This window comes from Danio rerio, chromosome 10 (genome assembly GCF_052040795.2).
Source record: "Danio rerio strain M-AB ecotype USA chromosome 10, GRCz13ab, whole genome shotgun sequence".
Classification (NCBI taxonomy): domain Eukaryota; kingdom Metazoa; phylum Chordata; class Actinopteri; order Cypriniformes; family Danionidae; genus Danio; species Danio rerio.
In genome coordinates, this window is record NC_141030.1 from 39833558 (window position 1) to 39860961 (window position 27404).

General features: G+C 34.7%; 7 protein-coding genes across 15 annotated transcripts in view; 2 read left to right on the forward strand and 5 right to left on the reverse strand.

Annotated features, from left to right (window-relative positions):
* Window positions 1-986: 986 nt before the first annotated feature.
* Window positions 987-3720, forward strand: LOC147842157 (uncharacterized). Of its 2 annotated transcripts, XR_015501386.1 has the most exons (3): window positions 987-1056; window positions 2566-3472; window positions 3534-3720. XR_015501386.1 is itself a non-coding variant. In XM_087271151.1 (2 exons), exon 2 carries the CDS (start codon window positions 2567-2569, stop codon window positions 2819-2821), a length of 255 nt encoding a protein of 84 aa, XP_087127277.1. In that variant the 5' UTR covers window positions 987-1056; window position 2566; the 3' UTR covers window positions 2822-3000. The 2 variants fall into 2 exon arrangements, 1 of the variants encoding a protein (XP_087127277.1); XM_087271151.1 differs by lacking the exon at window positions 3534-3720 and having other exon boundaries at window positions 2566-3000.
* Window positions 3721-4214: 494 nt separating this feature from the next.
* Window positions 4215-27404, forward strand: part of or30bv1 (odorant receptor, family 30, subfamily BV, member 1) — a 202249-nt gene continuing 179059 nt past the window's right edge. For all 5 annotated transcript variants that reach the window (XR_015500571.1, XR_015500570.1, XM_087269817.1 and 2 more), the window contains exons 1-4: window positions 4215-4252; window positions 5332-5416; window positions 5538-5595; window positions 6504-6544. The gene's annotated coding sequence lies outside the window, so the exon portion shown is untranslated. The remainder of the gene's footprint in view (window positions 4253-5331; window positions 5417-5537; window positions 5596-6503; window positions 6545-27404) is intronic.
* On the reverse strand, window positions 8328-9246 carry or42a9 (odorant receptor, family 42, subfamily A, member 9). Its single transcript, XM_087271147.1, has one exon. It carries the CDS (start codon window positions 9244-9246, stop codon window positions 8407-8409), a length of 840 nt encoding a protein of 279 aa, XP_087127273.1. The 3' UTR covers window positions 8328-8406.
* or42a4 (odorant receptor, family 42, subfamily A, member 4) lies at window positions 8786-17892 on the reverse strand. 4 transcript variants are annotated; one of them, XR_015500181.1, is made up of 3 exons: window positions 16639-17892; window positions 10767-10852; window positions 8786-10656 (listed from the first exon to the last, which is right to left on the reverse strand). XR_015500181.1 is itself a non-coding variant. In XM_087268720.1 (2 exons), exon 2 carries the CDS (start codon window positions 17647-17649, stop codon window positions 16651-16653), a length of 999 nt encoding a protein of 332 aa, XP_087124846.1. In that variant the 5' UTR covers window positions 17650-17678; window positions 17868-17888; the 3' UTR covers window positions 15705-16650. The 4 variants fall into 4 exon arrangements, 3 of the variants coding, with proteins under 3 accessions (XP_087124846.1, XP_087124847.1, NP_001124273.1); XM_087268720.1 differs by lacking the exons at window positions 8786-10656; window positions 10767-10852 and having other exon boundaries at window positions 15705-17678; window positions 17868-17888; XM_087268721.1 differs by lacking the exons at window positions 8786-10656; window positions 10767-10852 and having other exon boundaries at window positions 15705-17691; window positions 17868-17888.
* LOC147835132 (olfactory receptor 1L8-like) lies at window positions 9899-10631 on the reverse strand. Its single transcript, XM_087271148.1, is given in 2 exon segments — window positions 9899-10030; window positions 10032-10631. Coding segments are annotated over 2 exon segments (732 nt in total).
* Window positions 18927-23164, reverse strand: LOC147842158 (olfactory receptor 5K16-like). Its single transcript, XM_087271143.1, has one exon. The coding sequence runs from the start codon at window positions 23062-23064 to the stop codon at window positions 22078-22080; it is 987 nt and encodes a 328-aa protein (XP_087127269.1). The 5' UTR covers window positions 23065-23164; the 3' UTR covers window positions 18927-22077.
* Window positions 24992-26861, reverse strand: LOC147842159 (olfactory receptor-like protein DTMT). The gene has a single exon (XM_087271144.1). It carries the CDS (start codon window positions 26084-26086, stop codon window positions 25109-25111), a length of 978 nt encoding a protein of 325 aa, XP_087127270.1. The 5' UTR covers window positions 26087-26861; the 3' UTR covers window positions 24992-25108.

A 27404-nucleotide genomic window follows, 5' to 3' on the forward strand; every position in this document is an offset into this window, starting at 1 on the left:
CTGGAAACAAAGCATCTGATTCTTGCAGTGTTTTTGAGATGATAGTGTGCTGATTTACTAACTGCTTTGACATGACTACTGAAATTCATATCTGGCTCCAGAGTCACACCAAGACTCTTGACCTTTTTTTTGTTGTTTGATACTTAAAGCCAAGGTACGCATTCACCTTGAGACCCTCATCTCTGTTCGCAAATGCAATGACTTCAGTTTTTTCTTTGTTTAACTGAAGAAAGTTTTGGCACATCCAACTGTTCATTTCATCAATGCACCGGCAGAGGGTGCCAATGAGGCTGAAATCATTAGATAGTAAGGCTAAGTAGATCTGAGTGTCATCAGCATAGCTGTGGTAGGAGAATTGTTCTCTCTGAGCCAAATAATGCATGTGAAAACAGCCTTATTTTTTTCTGTGCTTACCCACCACAAAGACATGTGGTGTGTGAATTGGGTAAGCTAAAATTGACCGTATGTGTGTGTGTGTGCATGAGAGTGTATGGATGTTTCCAAGTGATGGGTTGCAGCTGAAAGGGCATACGCTGCGTAAAAAGCATATGCTGGATAAGTTGGCGGTTCATTCTGCTGTGGCGACCCCAGATTAATAAAGGGACTTAGCCATCAAGAAAACGAACAAATGAACAAATGATTAAATGAATGAATGACATGGACTCATCTAATACGAATTCAGCAGCTCAGCAGTCTGTGAACAGTCTGTTTTTCTCCTTTTTATGCTGAGCCATATTAGTTTAGAAAATTAATGCAAGTAAGAGTCTCAGTCAACAACAAATAAGAAACTTACTAGAAAGTAGATGGACTTTATTCATTAAACGAGTCATGGCCATATCAAATCAACAAGCTTTTGATCATTGCAATTGTGTAACACAACACTGGCATCTTGTGGCTGACATTTGTAACTACATCTTTCTTAATGTTGCTTGGGTTGATAAATTTACTCGGACCTTTAAAAATGTAACACATTTCCTGTTCATGATGTGAAATGTGTCCGGACGGCTAGTTATAAGAGCTTGAAGAAAGCTCGTGACATCTTCAGAAATAGCAAAGGCAAGTTTGTTTAATTAATTATTACACATTTTACAGTTTTGTTGCACAGACTGGTGAAAAAATATCTAATCCGCTTTTTACTGCCTGAAGACTCACTCGTTTGCACTTTCAGTTCAGTATCAGCTTCCATTTAAGTTGACATATATTCAACATTTATTTCAAACAACAATTTTATGCTACTGATAATCTTATCTTTCATTTTTTGAGTGCATGCTGTATTCATCCTTAAATATAAAAGTGTCAATAACAAAATAGCCACCAGTGGACAGGTTTAATAAATTACAGCTAATAGATTTGAACATTTTTGTGACTCATGTGGTTAATGTAACATAACTGTGAACTGTCCTTGTTTTTTTTCAACATAAACTACAAAATGTAATGTATTAAAAAATAAAAATAGCAATATAAAAAAAATCTTATATGCCAAATATGTGATTTGCATATATGTCATTCATTCATTCATTTTCTTTTCGGCTTAGTTTCTTTATTAATCCGGGGTTGCTACAGTGGAATGAACCGCCAACTTATCCAGCACGTTTTTACGCAGCGGATGCCCTTCCAGCAGCAACGCATGTCTGGGAAACTTCCACATACACTCATTCACACTCATACACTACGGACAATTTAGCCTACCCAATTTACCTGTACCACATGTCTTTGGACTATGGGGGACACCGGAGCACCGGAGGAATCCCGTGCAAACTTAGGGTGAACATGGAATATATGGAATAATTAGCGTAGCTGCTGTTCATAGTGTATATAAACAAGATGTAGAATTCTGTGTGGAGCACATACATGTATCATACTGCTAAGTGATGCACTGAGTGTATGCTTTACTAAACAGATAGGTCTTTAATCTAGTTTTGAACTGAAAGAGTGTGTCTTAGCCTTGGACATTATCAGGAAGGCTATTCCAGAGTTCAGGAGCCATAAAGGAGAAGGCTCGACCTCCTTTACTCGACTTTGCTATTCTAGGTAATACCAGAAGCCCTGAGTTTTGAGATCTTAAAGAGCGAGGTGGATTGTAGCGAGACAGAAGGTTGGTTAGATAAACAGGAGCTAGATTATTCAAAGCTTTATAGGTAAGGAGCAATATTTTAAATTCAATACGAAACTTAACAGGCAGCCAGTGTAAGGAGGATAAAATTGGGGTGATGGTGCTTGTGACGTCAAATGCACACCCACAAACACAGTGTGTTTACAGTGTTTCATTTATTAATTTTCCTTCAGCTTAGTCCCTTTATTCATCTGGAATGAACCGACAACTTTTCCAGCTTATATTTTACACAGCGGATGCCCTTTCAGTGGCAACCCAGTATTGGGAAACATCCATACATATACACTACAGCCAATTTAGTTTATTCAATTCACCTATGGCACATGTCTTTGGAAACCGAAGCACCTGGAGGAAACCCACACCAACATGGGGAGAACATGCAAACACCGCACAGTGTTTTTTGTTTTGTATTGTGAAACACACTTTTTTTTTTTACTTTTTTTTTCTGACAGGATGGCATCTGCTCCTCCTTCATCGCCACACAACCGCAGCAGGAGTGAAGATGAGGAAGATCCAGTGGACACGATGATCTCCAAGACGGGCTGTGCTGAGCTGCACTACACACTGCTGGACTGTATGGCTGAGCATCAGGATTGGAGAAAGTGTCAGACTGAGGTTCTGAAGTTTAAGGAGTGCATGAGCGCCTACCAGAACACTCGCAAAGAGCAGCTGCTGAAGCAAAAGACTTCAGCCACAGAGTCTGTCTGACACACAGGCCTCCCTCAGTCAGTGTATTATTGTAATAAAATGTTCATCTCAATTTCCGAACAAAATGAAGTGTCAGGAATTTCTCTCACTAAATAAAACAAAACAAAACTTTTTGTTGTTGTCAATAAACAAATGACTTTTATTTTCATATGCTGGATATTAAACCTAAATATTTAAAAGATGTGTATATTAGTCTTTTTTTCACAATGGCATAATGGAGTATATGCACACTGACCTAATTTCTGTCAGTCAGATCCGATCGTCATCCCATACAAAATTGCTGCGTTTAAGTATTTTAAGTGTTATCTGATTTCTTTAAAAAAACATCGATCTTCGCTGCCTGGCTGAGATACTACATAAATTTTGTATCAGACCAAAGAAGAATTGCAGTATTTAATTATATTTTTCCACGCCATGACTTATAAATATTAAAACTAATTTTACCCCAGATTTTCAATGGAATTTCTGCTCTAGTTTGCTGCTAATGACGGTGCCTGGTCTTTCATCTCTTTTTACGTGTAAACAACCAAATGAATGCTTAAGTCTATTTAACTGATTGTATTTAAATTGCATTACAACACCGATGCTGTAAAAGGAACCTTATGAAATTGAAAATCGTCACATAAAGCTCTTGCTGGAAGTTCATCTTTGGCTGAAAAATCCTAGCTGAGTATATACCCCATTGAATATGCGGTGGATACTTTGATCTGAGGACATGTTGCTATTTTGCACATTATTATTTTGTTTTTAAATAAAAACTGAATTTAATTTTGTTAAAGAATCACTTTCTTTTATTGAAGGGTGCTTTAAACCACTTTCTGCTTTCCTCAATGCAGATCCCAATATCTGTGATAATTGCACATAATATACTATATTTCCAATAAAATATTTGCAATTGTTTTGTGTGTATATATATATATATATATATATATATATATATATATATATATATATATATATATATATATATATTATTCAAGTTTTGGCCAATTTACATGATCATTTTGACCAGCACACATGAAGGCTTCTTTAATCGATTCATAGATTAACTGTGTTTTTATTTTCTTAAACAGGTTTAAATCAATCGTTTAGGGAAAACAACAAGTAAAATTGATTTGTGGTTGATTTTGTGAGGTTAATTAGTCACAATCTATCCAGAAAACAATAGTATGTCTAAATTTTACAAAAGCTTGTGCTATTTATTTAATATTTTTAGAAATTCAACGTTAAATAAAAAAAAATAGACAAAAGGGAAATTTACTGTGCAGCACTCTGTGAATAAAAAATAAATAAATGAATAAAGGCACTTTTTAGGCTACCTATTACAAGGTGATCTGAGATGGCCAATCAACTTAAAGTAGGCGGAGTTTACATATTTCAGCGGGAAGCCTGCGTCCATTTCACGTTAGAAAGGGGAGAGGTAAGGCTCAAGTACGTAAACTGTCATGATTTTTACTGGAGTTTTGTAATAATAATAATAATTATTATTATTACTTACTCAAGGAATATGAAGTAATCATATTTTCGTCATATTTCATCGTTCTAATCGAAAGTGTGCATTTATAAGGACTAAAACGAGCGTTTTCAAGGAAGAGTGAGTGTGTCAGCATATTTTACAATATTTCTTAGCGAATAGTTAAAAAAATAATGCATATAAATAGATATAACATTACCTTCACGTTTCAATTTCTTTATATTTTGTGAAACAACTGATACTCCAGTGTTCAAGACAATACTACTTCAAAGGACTTGCCAAGTCTAAAATGAGAGCTAACATCATGTTAAGGCCTTCTAACAAATGATACCGCTAACATCAGTGATGTGTATAAATACATCAGTTCACAATGGGCATTTTTAGGACACTGTGAATATCAAGTTGTTTTATTTTTTATAAATTTTTTTACTACTGTGGTTTCTGTTAAATGAGGTATAAGTGCCCTGTAATGATAGGCCTGTCAAAAGAGGCCTACACCTCTCGCCTCCTTTTTTCCTTCAATCCGCTTGAAAATGAAGCAAAAATGTCTCCCAAAGTAATTTATAAATGGGTAAATTATTCCCCCAAATATTTGTCTTTATATATATATACAGTACTATAAATCTCAAAGTCCCTAACCAACCAATTGAATCAAAGAAGGCAGAGCTTTACTCTTTACTGTTTTTTTTTGTACACTGATTCATGAGCCCATTTTATAAGTAAAAGTGTGTAACTAGTTCTTGCTGATTATTTCACAATGTTTGTTTTTCAGGATCAGGCTACGGTTCATTTGCAGTATATTAGGTATTAATATTATGGTCAGACAATGTAGTTAGCATTATCAAAGTGACATATTTTGCATTAATGAAACATAATGCCAAATATGTCATTATATTATTTAACATACTTTTGCTATAAAATTCAATGCACAATCAGAATCCTAAAACAATTTGTAATTGCTTTATCACCATGTTTTCTAAAGTGTATGCTAGTTTTTGCTATATTTCATTATTTACACATTAATTTAAAATGGCAGAATTGGAGTCATGCTTCCATTTTGAACCACACCAATCAATGACCAAAGCTGGAAAATCAGCCACCAGACTTGCAGATAAGCACATGTAAACATTAGCTTTTGAGCAGAATCAGAAATTTGAATGTTTAAATATAGTTTAACTTGACATTTAAAAACTGTTAATGCATGTTTTTTTTTTTTTTTTTTTTTTTTTTTTTTTTTTTTAGCTGATGACCACTAGTTGTGATGTTGGTGGATAACCAGGAGGTGTTTGCAGTCAGTCAGGTAAAGTAAGTAATTAATTTATTATGAGTTCATTAATCAGTTTATTATAAAACATAAAAGTTATGCAACAGAAAGTCTAATGTGAAAAAAATTAAAGTCTAAAGCATAATTTTTTTTTGTTTTCCTTTATTTTACTCAAACATGCACTTTATAGGGATTGTTCACGGAAAGCTGAAAATTGTCATCATTTACTCAGCCTTTACTTGATCCAAACCTGTTAAACTTTATTTGTTGTTGAACAAAAAAGGTGGTATTTTAGAAGAAAGCTGAAATCCTGTAACTAGTGATTTTCATTTCATGTTTGTTTTTCTACAATATAAGTTAATGGTTACAGATTTTCATTCATTCATTTTCCTTCAGCTTAGTCCCTTTATTCATCAGGGGTCACTACAGCGGAATGAAGCGCCACCTTATCCACCATATGTTTTAAGCAACAGATGCCCTTCCCGCTGCAACCCAGTACTTGGAAACGTCCATACACACTCTTTCACACACATACTTTATGAACAGTTTAGTTTATTCAATTCACCTTTAGTGGATGTATTTGAACTGTGGGGGAAACTAGAGCATCTGGAGGAAACCTACGCCAACACGGGGAGAACATGCAAACTCCACACAGAAATGCCAAATGACCCAGCTGGGACTCAAACCAGCGACTTTCTTGCTGTAAGGCGACAGTGCTAACCACTGAGCCACCTTGTCGCCCTGAAGGTTTTCAGCTTTTTTCAAAATATCTTCTTTAGTGTTCAACAGAATGAAGAAAGTTAGAAAGGTTTGGCACCACCTGAGGATTAGTATATAGTGAATACATTTAAATCTTTAAGTGAACTATCACTTCAAGTGATTTTGCTAAGCTACTGTATGGTTTTAAAAAATGCATAATTAGATGCTTGGTTCTTTTATCACAGCTTGCCAGCGATTTCAGTTGAAGGAAAAGTTGAACAAGAAGGTAAGTAATTTTTTATTATTTTTTTTTCAGGATCATCAAAATCTTTAGTTTAGTTTGACATTTACTTTGTATTTTTTATTTACAACATATGGAAGACATTTAGAACACAAGTTAAAAATAATCAGTTGGAAATCTGGAAATGTTAGCAAACAACAATGCTAGTTACTGCCGATATTTTTAGGACAATATTTTTTACCGATATAAAAATTCTGTATGACAGGCTAAAAGAATCTTAAAGTAGAGAGATTCTTTAAAAAGAGAATGTACTGTATACACCAGGGGTCCCCAGTTATTATTTTTTTCCATGTGTCAAATTATTTAAAACAAGCCGAGTAGAGGGCCTGCTAGGGCTGGGTGGTTGTTCGAAAAGTAATTGGAATCGACATTTAGAACATATACTCAATCTTATTCTTCCAGGTCAGTTTTTTTTTATTATTTCCCTACTGTATGTGGAATCATGTGACCTCACTCTGTTATGGCTGATTTATAGTTCTGTGTCTGGCGCACACATAGGGTCTGGTGCAACTTTTACACAGTCGAATACCTGCACTCACTTTAAAAAATGTAACTACACGTCGCATGTTTGCACGACATTGATGAGGATTGGAAGCTTGAGACAGAATATTTTTTCATTACAATAAAATTATTATTTATAGTAAAATATTTGTTTACAGAAGATACAAGAAATGCATTGTTTAAAGTATTGTTTACAGGATATACAAGAGCTATTTTATTTAGAAGATATACTGCTTATTTTCTACTTTTAATTTAAAAAAACATTAATTTATTTGTTTTCACTTTTTTATAAGAAATAATTGACTGTTTGTTTTAGGCAATTATGTTTTAATTTCCAGTTTCCTTTAATTATTTTTAAATCAAGTAATGCACCCTTCATTCAGAAATCACTCACTTGTAATATGTGAGCATATTTACTGTACAAAAACTGTTAGTAAACAATGAGGGCAAAAAAATAAATAAATAAATAAAATAATCGCTAATTAATCGTAAGCAAGTTAAAATGCTCAATTAATCAAGATTTAGATTTTTGGCCAAATCACCCAGTCCTAGGCCAGCTTATATCTTACTCACAGGCAGAGATGTTGGCCTACTGAACAGGAAATTGTGCATGCTCTCTGTTACTATCTGTGAAGCAATATGCATTTCAAGAATGCTTTTCTAAATATTGTATTGAGCCCAACACCACTGCCATTGTTCCTGCGTTAAGTTATTTGTGTTTCATTTGAGTACATGTTGTTCATCACTTTTTTTTTTTTAATGTTTTGACCTGTCTTTGTGTACTTGGTCTATAAGGTAAGTGAATGATATAATATGAACCAAACCTGTCATTGTGTACTTGGCCTATAAGGTAAGTGAATGATGTAATAAGAACTAGACCTGTCTTTGTGTACTTGTTTTATAAGGTAAGTGACTGATGTAATTTGAACCAGCTTACTCCAGATTTGTGCTTTGCATTTTACCCAACCACACACAGCAATGAGCGGTAAATGCACACCTGGAACTTATTTCACCTTCCTCTCTTTATTACATTGAATGCCTTTTTGAGTGCAGTATACCTGAAATTGTGCTAAATTATTTTGTGTGTGTGTAACTGAGTTTGTGATGCCAATGGGTGCTACAACAAACGAGCCACACTGATTCTGATGACATGTTTTTAATTTAACAATGTGAGGTCACTGACTATTCTAATAACATAGGAAATTTGCACAATTATTTCATCATGTTTGAACAGCCAATCCTATTCATTTGAATGTTTGTAATCATTAAACTTTAGACTGTCAGATATTTATTCATAACAAAGGACATGACATTTCATTCAACAGCAAAATGTGAAATGATAATATTTATTTTCTCTGTTTCACATTTTGTTCCATAATAGTGTTCACCTTTCGACGGCGTCGGTACATTTCTTTTATGGCCTGCATGACCTCTTCTGTCTTTAGAGTATATATAATGGGATTCAGCATAGGTGGTAGTATTTGCGTTAGAGAATTGTTAATTATCCGAGAGTTAAGATCAATAGATATTGCAATGGATTTTATATTTAAACTTAAAATTGGGAGATACAAAATTGCCACTAACATGAGATGCGAGGTGCATGTTTTCATAGCTTTGATTCGATCAGCGCCATGAGCGATCTTAAATAAAGCCGCAGCAATACAACAATATGAGATGGTTATTAGTAGCATCGGCATGCAAATCAGAAGACCAAACGAAATATATGCCATGAGATAATTTATAAAATTACTATTACAGGAAAGGCTGATAACAGGCCCATGATCACAGAAATGGCTACTCACTACAGTCGATCTACAAAAAGACAGTCTGTTGACTAAACCTGCAAGTGTAGCAAAAAGAAAAATAGAAAAAAGCCACATGTTGCCTAAGATGAGTGATACAGATTTTTTTGTAATGATTGCATGGTACTTTAGAGGAAAACAAATAGCAACCAGTCTGTCATAGGCCAAGACGAGTAGCGACATAGATTGTAAATTCATTAAATGAAATACAAAAAACATATTGATCAAGCATGCTTCATACGAAATCTCCTGGTGACCAAATAAAAACATGTCTATAAGTTTTGGAATCACAGCTGTGCTTCCACACAGATCAGAAAAAGCCAGATGAAAGACAGCAATGTATTTGGCCGTGTGAAGTCTGCGAGACATATAAATTACACACATGATAAATGAATTTCCTAAAACAGTCACAAAGTAAACAAAACACAAGAACACATAGTAGTATTTTGCATGTGGGAGATTAGAAAAGCCACTGATGAAGAATGTTGCAGGACGAAAATAGGTCACACTTGCAGAGGTCAAGTTGGCAGTTGTGTTACCTGTGATAAAGAACTGTTTTTAGTTACCAGACTAAATAAAAATAGAAATTTTTGTGTCAGTATTACCTGGCACTTTGATTCAGGGCAAAACCCTTGTCTTTACAAGCCAGCTTTTCTATACAGTTTTTTTTGTTGTATAAATACAGTACACTGCATCTCAATGTAATTTGAATATGGAACTTTTTACGAATATGGAAATGTGCTATGTACATTTAGTATAACATATAAACATAGTCAGACTGGCACAAGTTTATGGATCAGGCACTTCTTTTTTTTAATAGTTGTAGGAACACAAAGCAAGCACCATTATTTTAAGTTATTCTATAATATTTTAAAATATAGTCTATATTGTTTAATGACAATAACTTTTTCAATGAATTGACAAGTATTCCATACAAAAAAACAAAAAAAAAAAACTAGTGCTGTTGTAATAACTGCAACATAAATAGTATTTCCTTTTTTCTTTTTTAGACAATCACACTCATTACACACTTAACTTATCTACCATGAATGGAAAAAGCACGCAAGTGAGAGAAAGAATAATTATTGGTGTTAGACAGTTGGACACAAAATGCGGCCACTAATCTTAAATGAAAAGTACATGTCTTCATTGCTCTTTGATAATCTTGTAGGGGTTTTGATTCTGAACATCGTCAGAACTCTGCATGTGTATGAAAAGGCAATACAAAAACCTGGAAACACGATGATCACCTGAAACAGAACATTTGTGACATTTGGGTCACTGGTTCTCCAAAAAGAAAGTCTGTTTGTGAAAAATGTTTGTATTAGTTCTAGTGTCCATGAAGAACCAACTGCAGCAAGCATTGATGTGTGAGTCACAGTCATGTTATTTCTCAAAGGAAAACACATAGGTACTAATCTGTCAAAAGACTTAATAGTTAGAGTTAAAGACTGCAGTGAAACATATAACATGTACATGCACAATCCATACAAGATCAAACAATTCCTCAACAAAAATGCACCAAGTTGCTGAGGGATAACAGTCATACTTCCAAAAATACCTGTTAATGATAAATTAAAAACAGCAGTATGTTTAGTAGTTTGGCGATTTCTGTCTACAATGATGTTAATTGTGTGGCAGTAGTTTCCTAGAAATAAAATGGAGTACGCAATAAGCAGGAATATACAGTAGTATCTCATGTGAGGTATACCAGAGTGTGCAGCAGGCTGAAAGGAAATGTTCTTGTTTCCAGACACGTCTTGACTCATTTTTAAATTATTTTTTCCATCCAGTCTTTGCAGAAAAGCAGAAACAAAAGGTTACATAATAATACAGTTAATGAAGGATCAATTTGGTTTACTCACAGAATAAACCTAAGGAAGATTGCCCAGTTTTAAACTTACCCAAACCCTTTATGTACTGAATACAGGTGTCAGTCTCTTTAACCAGTCTCTGTCTCCTTTATCCAACAATGCCACACCTCTGTTACCTGGCCAATCAGAGCAATATTTCAATAAGTATAATGATAGCCCTATGCATATTTTCTCGGTTTAATGTGTGACATTTACTCTAGAGTTAGGAAGCGCAAAAAAAAAACAGAAAAAAAAGGAAGTGTTTTTTTGCAAAACTATAATTTAATATCAAAACAACATAAATTGGCGAAGGGCAAAGAGTGTTCATCAAACATGGAATCAAAGCATTTCAAGGGTTAATTCCCTTAAATAAATATATCAAGCTATGATATTTCCTTCATCTCTATATAAAACAAAATTGCTTATTCAAAAGTTTGTGTTCGTATAGTCACTGCACAATGAATATGTGCACTATAAGGACACTGGGTAGAAGAAGCAGTTGAATAAAGTCATTATTTTTGTTTGTTTATTTGCACAAAATAATTCTTGTAACTTTTTGTTGATGATATTTTTCTTAAAAGTCAGGGACCTTTCTGTCTGTGGAGAATGCGGGAGCTCTCAATTTGTAAAATATATTAATTTGGGTTGCGAAGACAAAGTTCTCAGGGATTTTTAACAACACAAGGGTAATTAATAACATAGTTTTCACTTTTTGGATGAACAAACACTTCAACTTTCCAGTGCCTCGTTCAGGCTTCATTTAAGGCTGAGCATGCTGACAGGTAGATCTTTGTTCAGCAATGTGTGAATTAGTGTTAATTTAGTCATGTATTTTCAACTCAATTTGAATAGTCCCATGTTAAATGTCCTTATTACCTTATATCATATTTAGTCAGCTTTTATCCCGTTATTTAGTCAAGATTAAGTCAACTAAAAATCTTGTGCATTAAAGTCTAGTTGTAGTCAAAGTAAACTAAGTATTTTAGACTATTTTTTTTTTTTATCACTGAGATCTTGACGTTTTAGCAGCAGTATGGTAGTTATTAACCTTGGAGTCAATTTACTCTGTCTAAAACAGCATTCTTTAGATTCACTTTTCCATTACAAATTATCTGTAAATTGTGTTTGTCAGCAGTGGTGGTCAGAATACAGTTAGATTGACCATTTAGTCTCACTATCTTTCTATTTGTTGTATTATTGCACCATGTCAGCCCAAGTGCAGTCTAAAGCTGCGGTCATACTGGGCTTTTCCTCTCATAGACTTCCATTCATACGCACGTGAATGCGTCAGACCGGACACGCAGGGTCATGCGTCAAGTTTCACAGGTTGTTGCGGTGCAAAGTTCTAGCTTGGTGAACTCTGACCTGCTAGACTGCGTGAGACCAATCAAGGATCAAAACATGACCTCTCTGGACAGAAATTTAAAATATGGAGCAATCGCTTGCTTTTTAAATGTATAATCATCTTGTTTAATCCCCTTTTCGCAGAGCCATATGACAGAATTTCGCATACTTAAACTCTGGTGTGACCGCACCTTATGCAAAAGTTTGGCCACCCCTCTGTGGAATAATTATGTGCTCTTTCTTTATAAAAGAAGATCACAGTGATATGCCGTTTGGATTCTATAGAACGCTAGATTGTCATGTTTTTCAGACAGAAATAGGTAGTGTTGCAGTACTGAGATGTGTGAAAATAAATTGAAACTGAAAAATAGGCTGCACAAAAGTTTGTGTGGATTTCAAACCCTGTAGTCACTTAATGCTGATTGATTACAACACAACATTGATTTGAGTGACTTTTAAGTAAAATTAATCAATCCTAACACAGGTGCAACCAATCTTGAAAAAGGTTTTAGTATTCAGGGTTTGGTTAGACTTCTCGATGAGCTTGTTTGTTGGGGGATAATACACAGATGTCCACTCCTGTTCAGGAGGTGGCAGATGTCCACCATCAGCCACGAAAAGAACAGGATACCCTAGTCACTCAGGATCTCAGAGGGGATGCCCACCCGCAGAGTTTTCTTGGACGTTGCCTTTCATAGGGGCACCGTCCAGGCAGATAGCCAGTGGTGGAAAGAGTACTGAAATACCATACTCCAGTATACCATTATTTGCCTAAAAGTGTAGTGCAAGTAGAGTAAAAGTATCTGTTGTAAATATTACTCAAAGTATGAGTAAAGTCTTTACGCTGTAAAAAGCTGATGCATTTAAATGTAATTTGTGCATGTGTGTGTGTGTAAACTTAACATCCTGCATCTAACATGCATCTAGTTATTACCCAGCAGGCAAACAAAATCATAAGACGTTAATATTAGGTTAGATTTAGATTGTGATGTCAGGTGTTCAAAACTCAATATCTACCCCTTCCCCTTGGCCATTGAAACAGAGTGTGAAGGGGAAGGGCTTTAAAGTGTACCCCTAAGAAATGGGACACCACTACAACACCTATATACGTCACTATGTCATTGCAATCTCTTGCTTCATATGAGATCTCGATCAAGACAGCTGTAGTTATTCCAGTTGCATTATTTTTGGGAACTTATCTTCAAGAAATCACTAAAGGTAACAATATCACGTTATCTTATCAATGTAATGTGGCAATAAGATTGTAACTGTACTGTGTATTCAAACCCTGGCCTTAAATATATAAATGTAAATGCAAAAAAACTACATTAACAGTATACCATTTTACACTGTAAAAAGCTTATTTCCAGACACTACACTTTTCTGACAGGGTATTTGAGTGTTATCGTGTGACAGAATGTTGTGGGACACCTATACAAGTGTTATTATTATGAATAATAGATTGTGAATATTAGCGTTTTTTATTTTAGCATTTTTTTAACCCTCTACTGCACGCATTATGATAAATCGTTACACTTGAAGTGTAAATTTTCATTTTTTTAAGGTACTTTATAAAATGTTGCCATGGAAACAACGTCCAAAAGTGGATCCAACTTAGAAATTTCTAATTTAAAACTTTCCTTATAATTAATAATTTTGTTGTTTAAAATTATTTAATTGGTGTTGCAGTATTATAAGCTTTAACACAGAACTTATAAATGACACCTTATACATACTTTTCAACAACTCGTATTCCAACAGCTTTCATTTATTCCTTTCTTTTTTGCTGAATATTTTTAAAAACCAGCATAATATTGTATTATTACGTATACAACATATAGTAATTATAAATATTTTCTCCAGTAAATATTAACAAAGAAATAACAAGTCTGATATATCCAGATGCGCTACTAGCTAAAAATGTTTATATATTATACTATATACTATACTACGCCTGTCTTATCTGCCTCTGAGCTAACTTACCTGAACTGTCTCTATCAAATGTCCAGTCTGCATCATTCTCATGGTCACTAAAACCCATCTCACCCTCACTTTCATCTGCATGAAGAGCCAGTTCTGTCCTTTTCTTCTTTCACTTACCCTAGAACATGGTAGTGCTCACTAATACACTGTTCCCTGTATCTATTCAAAAGTAGTATTGCCATTAAAACTAGATTTCATCCATAATGCAAATGTCATTAACATACAAGTAATCAACATTATATTACTAGCTTTCATGTTGTTATTGTTACATCTTAAAAGTTTACAGCTGACCTTGCTAGCTTGCTAACCCATTGCAATATCGCACGTTCCACTGTTGCACAGTATCATGTTGCCATATGGTGACAGCTTGCAGTAGAGGGTTGAAGCATGATGGTAAAACGAGGTTATGAATGTATTAAAACTTATGCTTGTCTGTTGTAATAATTCATAATGACAAAAAATACAAATTTGTGCATCTCCTTCAGTGTGCAGCCATGGTGCCATTGTAGATGGTGACATTTTTTTACCCCTTGGTTTTGAGTGTGGTCCTGAAAAATATCAGCTTCAAGTGGTATCTAGCTCTTCCCCTTAGCCTTATGCCTTCAAGCTAAAGATAATTGGGACACCCCTTCATGTGAACCTGTTTTTCTTTAAAAATCAACGATCTTCACTGCCTTTTACATATACGACATGAAGTGGGTCTCAGATCAGACAAGAATCACTGCATTCAATTCCATTTCCCCTGCCATGTCTTTAAAATATAACTGTTTATTTACCCCAGTATTTTCAATGGAATTTCTGCGCTAACCTGTTGCTACTGACAGCACTAGTGGTTACAACGGTCTTTCATCTTGTTTTACGCTTAAACAACTAAACGAATGCTAAATATAAATTGGTGTGAGGATGTTTTTAGGTATTTCCTAGACTTTAAACAAATCAAAAACTCAGATTTCATTTAAAATATCTTAATTTGTTTTACTTACTAACTTTACTTACTTATGTTCACTGTTTTACACCTAAAGATTTTAAGTGCAGTTTTAGCTGTTAAATGTCCTTGTTACGTCTTGTCATATTCAGCCAGCCTTATTTTATTTTTCTTTATTTTCTATGCACTCATTCAACCAGTAAAATGAAGTATGGAATGATAGACACTTTATGCACTCAACTACCGCAGTTTTGCTCACATAGCGGGAGCTTTCAGGTGCACATTAGATAACTTTATTTATTTTGGATTGTAAAAGCAAAAGTCTCCTATGAGCGTGATTATAGTGCCTCCCGATGGTAAATGCGGTTAAACTCATGGGAGGTATTATTGGGTAGTTTGGTCATTTATTTGACTAATTTGACAACCAGCAAACATCAATCGGGAAACGTTGAATTTCAGCTTAGTAAAAAAACATTTGTGTTTTTGGAACGATACAACATGCATGTACTATGCTGTTGAGTGTGTAAGTGCTTAAGTACATAGTGCATTACTGTATAGTGTGCCATTTGGGATGGAGCTTATGTGTGTGTATGACTGTGAATAGATGTTTCCCAGTGATGGGTTGCAGCTGGAAAGTCATCCACTGTGTAAAACATATGCTGGACAAGTTAGTGGTTCATTCCGTTGTGGTGACCCCAGATTAATAAAGGGACTAAGCTGAAAAGAAAATGAATGAATGAATGAATAATTTGTTTTATTGATATATCATAAATGATTATCATGACAGCTCTTTGATGAGATAAACATAGTTAATTTCATAAAGTTTTAAAATTGAACTGATGATTCCTATTAATAATTTGCACACAATATATTCATGAAATTATTACTGGCAACCATTTAAAAATACACATTATGACCATAAAATTGCTGTTATATGAACATAAGCTATAGAAAATGACTTCTTTTCATCAGATAAACCATGCCTAAATGAAAAACACCGTTAATACAGTAGGCCTATCTCATGCATGTCAATTAGGGGATTAAAAAAATAGAAAAGGCTATATGATCAGCCTATATGGTCACTTGCAAAGTTCTTCTTTTCACTAAATTTACTTCTCAATTTTTGCTTATGAATACTATCTTATGAATAGTAAATTGTTTCTATCAAATGCACAATAATAATTTTGCACATGCAACATGTGACATTAGGTGTTAAGCCATCATTATAAAATGTAAAGGTTCCAATAAGCAAAAGCACTTTACTTGTAGTTAAAAAAATCTACACATCAGCAACAGGTGTTCATAAAAATATTGATTGTACACAAACAAATTTAAATGTGTCGTGTGTGTGTGTGTGTGTGCGTGTGTGTATATATATATATATATATATATATATATATATATATATATATATATATATATATATATATATATATATACTGTATATCCCATAACATACAAACATTGTGTTTCAGTTTAATCACAGGTCAGTGAAAGAGCTTCTTCACAAAACTGTTTTTCACCCTGACAAGTGAAAATATTCTGGTTAATTTTTAAAAAGTTCAAAAAAGGCAATATAAATTATAACAGATTTACATATACAAAAAGACAGAGGTGATAAAAGCAGATAATGGAAGACAGCTAACATTTGAAATGCAATGCTCCAAATACCTTGAAATCATTTCATTTTCTTCCATGGCATTTCCTATTCCGTTCCATAGTAGCATAAACCCTGCTGCGTTTGTACAGTTCTTTAATGGACTGCATGACCTCGTCTGTCTTCAGAGTGTATATGATGGGATTCAGCATGGGTGGTATTGTCTGGGTCAGAGAGTTATTAATTAACCGGGCATTTGGATTTATGTATGTGGTTGCATATGCAATATTATTGCTTAAAATTGGGAGATAAAAAATTGCCACCAGCATTAGATGTGAGGTGCATGTTTTGATGGCTTTGTTTCTGTCAACACCACGAGCAATCTTAAGAAGAGCCAGAGAAATGCAGAAATATGAGACAAAAATGAGTATTGGAGGCATGCAAATCAGAATGCCAAAGCACAATTTTCCCATCAAAATAGGCAGAGAATTATCATTACAAGCTAGTCTAAAGACCGGGGCAAAATCACAGTAGTATGTATCAATTACATTAGATATACAAAAAGAGATTCTGCTGACCGAACCAACTACTACTGAAAAAAATGTCGCAGAAAAAATCCACATCACTCCGATGATCAGAAACATTGCTGATTTGTTAATAATGGCATGATATCGTAGAGGAAAACAAATAGCAATAAGTCTGTCATAAGCCAAAGCAAGTAATGTTAAAGACTGCATATTCATGAAATGAAGCACAAAAAACATATTGGCCATGCATGCTTCATATGAAATGTCCTGGTGATCAAACAAAAATGTGTCAATGACTTTTGGAATCAAAGCCGAGCTTCCACACAGATCAGAAAAGGCCAGATGGAAAACAGCAATGTATTTGGCTGTGTGAAGTCTGCGGGCCAAATAAATGATATACATGATGAATGAATTCCCCAAAACAGTCACAACATACACTAAAGACAAGAACACATAGTAGTATTTTGCATGTGGAACATTAGAAAGGCCACTGAGAAAAAATGTTGCAGGACGAACAAAGGTCACATTTGCAGAAGAGTTTGACTGTATGGAGTTCATGACAACTGCTGTCTGGGTCTTTGTGTCACCTGTAATGAAGACCTGTTTAAGAAATAAACTTAGACGCAAACTCATATAGTGATTCACCTTACATCCACAATAAATAAGCAAAAGTGAATAAACAGATGTTTGACATTGAAATAATATTAAAGTTATTGCATTGCTGCAGCAAAATTAGTATACAGAATCAAAGACTCATACTATGGTTCATACTGTACCTTCTCCAATGCTGACAGAATGGATTTATTCTACCAGCTAGCAGACATATTTATATCTGATCGTTCTGTTGTGCTTTGGACTTTTGTTCGTAGATCCCTGTAGACTTCTGTAAACGGGGGCGGGAGTAGGCTTATGTTGAAATGAAGATAAAAGATTTTTACAAAGATGAATGTGTAAACCATGATAAAATGAAAGACTTAATAATAAAATAGAGCTAAAAATGCTTTATTCATTTAAGAATGTTTGTATGACAGTATTGCTGACCACAACATCCCATACTGTAAATTTTCTATTATCTTTGCGCCCTCTGCTGTTGAACTTTGCAAGGATAAATGGGACATCTCAATTCAGTTCATCTTTATTTGTATAGCACTTTTACAGTTTAAAAGCAAACTACAACCAAAAATGAAAGTTCTGTAGTAAAATCTCAATCCATCTAATTCTCTGTCTCTGTGAGCCCTGGACAGACCACCCAAATTTACATGGCTTCATGCACCACTCAAAACAACCACAGCAGCAATTATATGTCAGTATTTTGGGGAGATTGTGGTATTTATTATTTGTATTAATATATTTTTATATGTTACGGTAGTAATTTAGAATTAAAGTTTATCTTCATATGAACTTTGAGCTTCTATTTGCTTGTTGATCAGTGTTCAGACTTTAACGCAAGGACTAGAACATCACATATTGCTTTACAAATATTTATGTTGAAACTTTGGGAATGATGGTTTGGAATAATAAGATGGCGAGTAAATGATGATAGAAATTATATTTAATATATATTCCTACCAGTTCCTCTTTACCCCAAAGCTGTTAAATCATAGTAAGCAATGTTATAACCAAAATTGCTTACCCCTGTACAACAATAAGTTTGCCTATCTGGACTTTTTTTCAAAATGTGTTAGACTGGAAAGAGTATTTCTATTAGACTTATTTAAGTGATTTAACATAAAATATGTTTAGGTACAAATACAGTTGTACAAATATTTAGGTAGTTAGCGCTGTCGCCTTACAGCAAGAAGGTCTCTGTTCAGTTGGCATTTCTGTGTGGAGCTTGCATGTTCTTCCTGTGTTCTTGTGGGTTTCCTCCTGGTGCTCCAGTTTTTGCCACAGTCCAAAGACATTCAGTATAAACCTTTTTCTTCGTTGCTGCATAGAGGGCGCCATAGTGACCAGCGCCTTCTGGGTGTTTAGAACTTACATTAAGAACTGTTATCAGCCAGAGCAGCGTTTCTCAACTGGGTGTCAATACTGTTTTCAGTGGCTTACAGAGTGTTTTTGTGATGTAATTTAATTTTGAAAGAAAGACGCGTGTTAAAGCCGTTATACTTCTGTCAGATGCAGTTCAAGTGTGAGAGAAAAGCGCTTTTCTAATTTGGTGTCTGCCGTCAGATCAGATGCTGAAGTATAGCGTCAGTGTTTCCGACCTTTCAGCTGTTTTACTGTCCTCAGCAGCTTTTCTAATCGGGAGCATGTTTCATCTAGTTAGTTTGTGTTGTGTAGTATTTACCATGGTATGTGTTTTTTTTTGTTATTTCAAAATGCCACTTTATTTTCACTTTATTTTATAACACTTATTTAATCATTTTGTTAGTACAGTACGAGCTATGTTTGTGTCTCAAGCATTTTGGAGAATTACATTTGTTTGGGTTGCTTATTTATTTGAAAGAAAGAGAAATTGCTGACTTAAGCGATGACTAGGCTTCATTTAAATGGCACAAGATGCCGTCTGACAACAAGGGAACAATGCCTTGGAGCAGTTGTTTTCCAACACATTAGATCACATTTTAAAAATAATCAGTTCAGAAGTGGTGTTGATCGACTGCAGTATTCGCTTAAAGGTGTTAAAAGCAAACAAAATCGATTAAAACTATCGTTTCAAAGCTGTCCGAATGTGACTCTTTATACACATCAGCTGCCGAACAGAAGTTTGAAGCATTCTCCTTGCACATACACGCAAAGCATAATGGGTAATTTTGCGGTCTAAGAAAAAGGTCTGTTGGTGAATTGGGCAAATAAAATTGTCTTCTGTATTTGAAATCACCCCTACTGTACCCTCATTCACTATTCCACCTTTACAGCTGCACGATTCTGGCTAAAATGAAAATCACATTTTTTTTTGTGCCTAAAATAAAGATCACGATTTTCTCACAATTCTGTAGATGTAAAATAAAGGTTAATATAAGTGGGCTTTTATTATTGTTATTCTCAAATATGTGGTAAAACAGCAATAGGCTTTGTGTAGCTGTACTGTTGGTTAAAATGCTAAATTTTGTATTGGAACGGTGGACTTGAACAGATTTTAGATTTGTCGTAGTCATTAATGCTGATAATAATTCTGATGTTGAATTATTGTGTTTGTAACGTATGCTTACAATCTGTCATTTTCTGCTTAAAATCTGTCACTGACGTGATTTTTATGAATACAGATGACTGGGTGGGTATTTTTGCATTTCGGAAGGGTTTGGATACTTTTTGGGCTGGAATCAGTCAACTACATCTGACAACACTGTGTGCGCTTTCGGTTTCATTTTCACTGCTAAGAACGGTTCTCTTCCCGCGTGGCTCCAAAACAATCACTCTGTGCCACAAACTGGATGTTATTTAAAACTTTATTAGCTGTTATTCACAGCCTATGTCTGTTCTGGTCACTGAAGAAGACATTATTCAGAGGTGCACGTGCGTCGCCCTCTCTGTGGTAACAGCTGACGGTCAGCTCACGTCATGTGTGATTTTGCGGTCACAAATACATTACATTAAGACAGAAATTACATTTTTGGGGTGAATTATATCTTATAAATACATTATGTGACTCGTTCAACACCATTTGGAGGTGTGCACGTTGCTGAACAATGCTTTGACTTTATTTCTACAAAGTCTTCTCATTACTTCAGCTAAATTGTGACACAAGACCTGACCAACACAGCAACTCCTTGATCTGTTTATCTGTTTGCTTTCCATTATTGTTAACCCCAATGTTTTGTTTGTAGTGTTTGTTTTGCTACCATGTTGCCATAGACCCCTTCCAGTTCCCAGAATTTCTCCTCCTGCTGAAACCCACAATTCAGTTTCTCCAGCCCCAGAGGGGATTGTTGTGTCAGGCTACAATCCAGTTTTTGCCTCCCTGGGGGGGCATTGTTGACTCAGGCCCCAATCCAGTTTCTGCAGCCCTAAAGGGCATGGTTGATTCAGGCCCAGATCCAGTTCATGAAGAGCCAGATGGCATTGCTGGCCCGGTTCAGTGTTGGCTCCAGCCCCAGCACACCTGCCAGTAATTGCTCCAGCAACTGTATGTGGCTTAATGTCAGCTGTTCAAGCTTCTTGCCCTGCCAGTCTCAATCCAATTCCTTACCCCGTCTGTGCCACCCAAGCTTTTTATCCTGCCGGTTTAAGACCTCCAACTGTTTCTCTTCACTTTGGGCTCAAATAATTCCAAATCTAGCTTACTTGCGTATGCAGACAAATCAGTGATGTTGCTGTCATTTGGACAAAATGTTGTTTAGACCGTGTTGACTTTCAAAATACCTTATTTCCTGTAATGCAGTACAGGTTTGGGATAATACAAATCTGAGTAAACAACAAAAGTTAACTTTTTTTTTTTTTTTTTTGGTGAATTGTTTTTAATTTCACAAATATACATAGGTAGGTGAACAAGATGTGCCCTGTGTCTTTTATTTTACATATACATATTTATTCATGTTAGAATACCATTGTGTTATACTCTGGGTGGGTTTATCTATGCAATAGCTTTTATATAGCATTGTGTACCATGTGCTGGCGTTATGCTGTTGTGCAGTGATTTTATTACTTTTGGTGATTGAAAGGTTCATTGATCACTTGTAATGAAAGTCACTATTCAATTCACAAACTGTCTGTTGGTCAACTAATTAGCAATACACAACAATTTAAAAACATGGTTCATGATTATAACAAACATGATGCAGAAGCGTTTCTAAAACATCTCAAATTGAAAGCAAATTTAATGAAAAATATTCTCTGTTGATTTATTTTTAACAGAAAATTAACTTTAATGTGGTGCCACAAATTATTTGCATTTTATTTTGAACAAAGCATGCAATTAAAGAATAGCTACTATGGGTTTTAGCTCAGAGGTGTAAAACAAAATTGGCAAAACCAATTAGGTACTGTTAAAAATCATTGGTAATCAGCAAATATATTAAGCTGGTAAACGTTTTTATTTCTCTTTCAGCATTTTGTTTTACTTACTCTAATTGTGTTCATTCTACTGCGTTTGTACAGTTCTTTTACAGATTGCATAACCTCGTCTGTCTTTAGAGTGTATATGATGGGATTCAGCATAGGTGGTATTGTCTGTGTCAGGGAATTGTTTATTATCTGAATGTCTGAAGTGAATGGTGTTGTTAAAGCTGCAATATTATTGCTTAAAATTGGAATATAAAAAATTGCCACTAACATAAGATGAGTGGTGCATGTTTTTATGGCTTTGGTCCGGTCAACAGCATGAGCAATTTTAAACAAAGCCAGAGAAATGCAGAAATATGAAATGAAGACTAATATCAGTGGCGTAAAAACAAGGAGATCATTCCCAAGTTTTCCCATCAAAATATTTATAGAATTATCATTACAAGCTAGTCTGTAGACAGTACAATAATCACAGAAATAATTATTAATCACGTTAGTTCTGCAAAAAGAGAGTCTATTTATAGAATCTACAAACACAGAAAAAAATATTAGAGAAAATGTCCATATCACTCCTAATATCAGCAGCATGGATGTTTTGGTTACAATGGCATGATATCTTAAAGGAAAACAAATGGCAACCAGTCTGTCATAAGCCATGACAAGTAGTGGCAAAGACTGCACATTCATAAAATGAAAAACAAAAAATATATTAGCCATGCATGCTTCATATGAAATGTCCTGGTGGTCAAATAAAAATGTATCAACGACTTTTGGAATCACAGCTGAGCTTCCACACAGATCACAAAGAGCCAAATGAAAAACAGCAATGTATTTGGCTGTGTGAAGTCTGCGGGACAGATAAATAGTACACATGATAAATGAATTTCCCAAAACAGTCACAACATACACCAATGACAAAAACAAGTAGTAGTATTTTGCATGTGGAAAGTTAGAAAATCCATTAAGGAAAAATGTTGCAGGACGAACGAAAGTCACATTTGCAGAAGAGTTGGAATCCATTGAGCTCATGATATTTGTTCCAGGTTTTTAGTGTGAACTGTGATGGAACATCATAAAAATGCATTCAATTACAGAGATTATTCAAATAATGTATTTTCATTATATTAATTTAGTAATTACTATTTAACTATTTTCATGTCATATCATTTTCATTTTTTGAAATAACCCCATCAAACAATAATAAAAAGTAATGGAGCAAGAACAGAATCATAGAGAAGAAGCAGTGCATGTTTTATATACTCTACCTTCTGCAAAGCTTCCACAATGTTGCTATTCAGCCAGTAGACACATTTATATTAGTTTATTCACTTGAGATTGGGGTTATGGATCAGCCCTTTTCCCTGTAGAATTGCAGATAAAGATGCAGGACTTTTTACATATTTATGTATTATTTTTAGATCACAAATAAGGTATTATATAAAACCATATGTTTTATATATTAAAGTAATTTGTTTTCTTTTTTAGGTTAGTCCCTTTATTAATCAGGGGTTGCCACAGTGAATGAACAGCCAACCTATCCAGCATATGTTTTACGCAGCGGATACCCTTCCAGCCGCAATCCAGTACTTGGAAACACTCACACACACATACACTATGGCCAATTTAGTTTATTCAATTCACCTATAGCGCATATGTTCGGACTGTGGGGGAAACCGGAGCACCCGGAAGAAACCCACGCCAACACAGGGAGAAAATGCAAACTCCACACAGAAACGCTAGTTTCAACTAGCGCCAATGGTGTAGTGGTTAGGGCTTCGACACATGCACTCTAGTGCTCAAGGCAACCTGAATTTGATTCCGCCACGTGGTGCTACACGGATCCCTCCCCTTTCTCTGCTTCCAATGCTTTCCTGTCAATTCTCTCTACTTTCCTATCGAATAAAGGTGAAAGCCCTGAAAAAAAATAATTTAAAACATTGTTAAACACGGTTGGCATGTTAAATTAAAACATGCCAACTGAATTAGCCGAGGCTTGAACCAGCAACCTTCTTGCTGTGAGGCGATCGTGCTACCCACTGCGCCACTGTGACGCCATATAAAAGTAATATATATAGAAAATGATGATTTAGCTCACTGAAGTTGATTCCCTAAAGTTTAATTTAAACTTTGTGTGGATCAAAGTTAGCAGAACTCAAACAAATACCGGAGAATGAGTCACCGAAGACAACAATTAATGTAATCAGGAGAGTAAAGGTGTCTCTTCAAAATGAAAATGCTTATCATATTTACTAGGTTTCAACCTGGAGGTTTTGTTACATTACTGTAACATTAAAACTTTTGGCAAATGCTTTAAACTGCATGGTTTGGAGAAGGTACTCTGTACTGTAGTTTGATGAGATACAAGCTACTTATCAGTTAAAGTAGTTAAGCTACAGCACTATAACCTTTCTACCCAAGTAGATATTTACATTGACTTTTTCACAATGACATACATTACTTAAATATTTGTTAATGAGGAATGATATTAGTTAAATATCTTGTATTTAAAACAATTAAATTACAAATACAATTATGATGTCAAAGCTTAATGTATTACACAAGGTTTTCCAATTGACTGCTGAGAGTCAATGTACAAATTTGCAACAGATGTAGCATTGCAATAACAAAATGTAAGTACCTTAAACGGTACCATTTTCTCAGCAAAAAAAAAAAATGATATGAAGAATACTTTTAAATAATATAAAAAATGATTAATTACTTTTACTATTGAATCTCAACCATTGTTACTTGAAGAAATTTGGTTTACAAAATAACAGTAATTAAAAAATAAATTTATGACGAGTGATATATAAATTTATTTCTTTACTGTAATTCACTGTTCTAGTGTATGCTTATATAAGATGATGGTGTGCTGGAAAAAAATTGTAAGCTCTTTAAAAGGCTACATTGTTTTATTAGCAGCTAAGCTTATAAAATAAAGTAAAAAATAATAAAGTATCATATACATATACACAGAAAAACACAGGTTTGTTATTTTAGATATTAGTTGAATTATAACAGTGTGAAAGTGTCATTAAATTTGTTGTTATTAGTTCAAATTTTTCCTGCTGCATCAAATTCTTTTTATAGCTGTGTTAATTTTTCTTCGTTTGTACAGATCTTTTATGGATTCCATGACCTCCTCTGTCTTTAGAGTGTATATGATGGGATTCAGCATAGATGGTATTACCTGTCTCAAAGAGTTGTTAAATATCCGAGTGTTTGGATCAATAGATGTTGTTAACGCTGCAATTTGATTGCTTATCAAAGGTAGATACCCGATTGCCACCAACATGAGATGTGAGGTGCAGGTTTTCATGGCTTTGATCCGGTCAACACCATGAGAAATCTTAAGCAGAGCCAGAGCAATGAAAAAATATGAGATCACAATCAGCATGAAAGGTGTGCACATTAGGAGACCAAAACTAATTTTTCCCATCATTAGATTTATAGAATTATCATTACAAGCAAGTTTATAGATAATGCCTTGATCACAAAAATAACTGTCTATCACACGAGATCCACAAAAAGAGATTCTGTTGACCAAACCTACAAGCACTGAAAAATATATCACAGAAAAAATCCACATCACTCCTACGATCAGAAACATTGACGGCTTGGTCACAATGGCTAGATACCGTAGAGGAAAACAAATAGCAACCAGCCTGTCGTAGGCCATGACAAGTAGTGTTAAAGACTGCAGATTCATGAAATGGTAAATAAAAAACATATGTGTCAAACATGCTTCATATGAAACGTCCTGGTGATCAAATAAAAGTGTATCAATGACTTTTGGAATAACAGTTGAGCTTCCACACAGATCAGAGAGGGCCAGATGAAAAACAGCAATGTATTTAGCTGTGTGAAGTCTGCGGGACAAATACATGATACACATGAGAAATGAATTCCCCAAAACAGTCACAACATAAGCTAAAGACAAGAACACATAGTAGTATTTTGCATGTGGAACATTAGAAAGGCCACTGAGGAAAAATTTTGCAGGACGAACAAAGGTCAGATTTGCTGAAGGATTTGTCTGTATGGAGCTCATGACACCTGCTGTCTGGGTCTTTGTAACCTGTGAGAAAAGAACTGCAATGCTCTCAATAACAGAATGTTCAAATAATGATTTAATTTCCAGTTGCTGATGTGACCCAAACAAATAATTCAAGAAGTCACTGCAGTAAAATAGAGAGAAAAAGGACACATGGTTCAGTCTCTACCTTCTGCGAAGCTTCCACAGTGTCATTGTTCTACCAGCCAGCAGACAAATTTATATCAGATCATTCTCTTGAGCTTGGGATTTTAGGTGATGCAGCGACTCTCCCTACAGACATAATAAATGGATGATAAATCAACAGTGGAACTATCCAATGCTTTTTTTTTCTTTATTTACTACTTCTCAATTTTGTTCATCTGCCAGAATGCAGCAGGTCTGCCTCTTAACTGCCTCTATTAAAGAATTCCACAAATGAAATACATTGCAGTTATAGTTATCGTTAAAATGTAGATCTCATAAGTTAAATAGGATTTCAGGGATATTTAATGCATCTTGTTAAAACATTAGGCATTCAACAGATTATTTCAGCAAAAATAAATATTGTTGTTTGTCTGTCTCGCCAGTTTGTTGGAGTGAAACACGTATGCAAAGTGAAAGTTCTTGCACGTATCATACAGCATATAATGGAAGTTCTTTATCATAAAACTGATTGTACAGTTGTAATTTTTGATTATTGTTATTATTTTAATGGATGACAGATGTAATTAAGGACGGACCAAATTTTCAGCAGACGAAAATTATTTGCAAAAATAGCATTTTGAGTTTTAGGCTGAAAGAAAAAAAGGGAAGAAAATATCAGCTGAAATGGGATATGTGGTGCCGTACTCTTCTGCATGCTGGTTTCACTCTCTCTCCAGCTGTAGACACTGAGTAACAGAAGCAGAAAACTTTGTGGGATATAACCATTCATTTAAATCTGCAATGTAAAGGCCGTTTTTTTTTTTTGTTTTTTTTTCTCCATCGACCAAAAAGCAGGAGCAAGTGTGCTGTGGCCAAAGATCAAAATAGTGTAATATTCCACTTTATTCTATCTGCTTATGCATGAGCTGCACATTCACTCAAAAATGCTCTTACTGGACATTTCTATGCAATTCAATTTTTCAGCTGCTTGCAATAAATGTGCATTGCAATAAATGTACTGTGCTGGCGACTTGTTCACTGTCAATAAGATGTGTACCTGGACCACAAAACTAGTCATAAGTGTCAATTTTTGTAAATTAATAGATTTATCACACTGAATAAGAATAAATAAGCGTTCCATTGGTGTATAAATTGTTAGGACTATATTTGGCCATATAAAACTACTACT

Excerpts from the sequence above, each read along its gene's own strand:
- LOC147842157 (XM_087271151.1), top strand. The coding sequence starts at position 2,567 with ATGGCATCTGCTCCTCCTTCATCGCCACACAACCGCAGCAGGAGTGAA.
- or42a9 (XM_087271147.1), bottom strand. The coding sequence starts at position 9,246 with ATGTGTGTAATTTATATGTCTCGCAGACTTCACACGGCCAAATACATT.
- or42a4 (XM_087268720.1), bottom strand. The coding sequence starts at position 17,649 with ATGAACTCCATACAGTCAAACTCTTCTGCAAATGTGACCTTTGTTCGT.
- LOC147842158 (XM_087271143.1), bottom strand. The coding sequence starts at position 23,064 with ATGAGCTCAATGGATTCCAACTCTTCTGCAAATGTGACTTTCGTTCGT.
- LOC147842159 (XM_087271144.1), bottom strand. The coding sequence starts at position 26,086 with ATGAGCTCCATACAGACAAATCCTTCAGCAAATCTGACCTTTGTTCGT.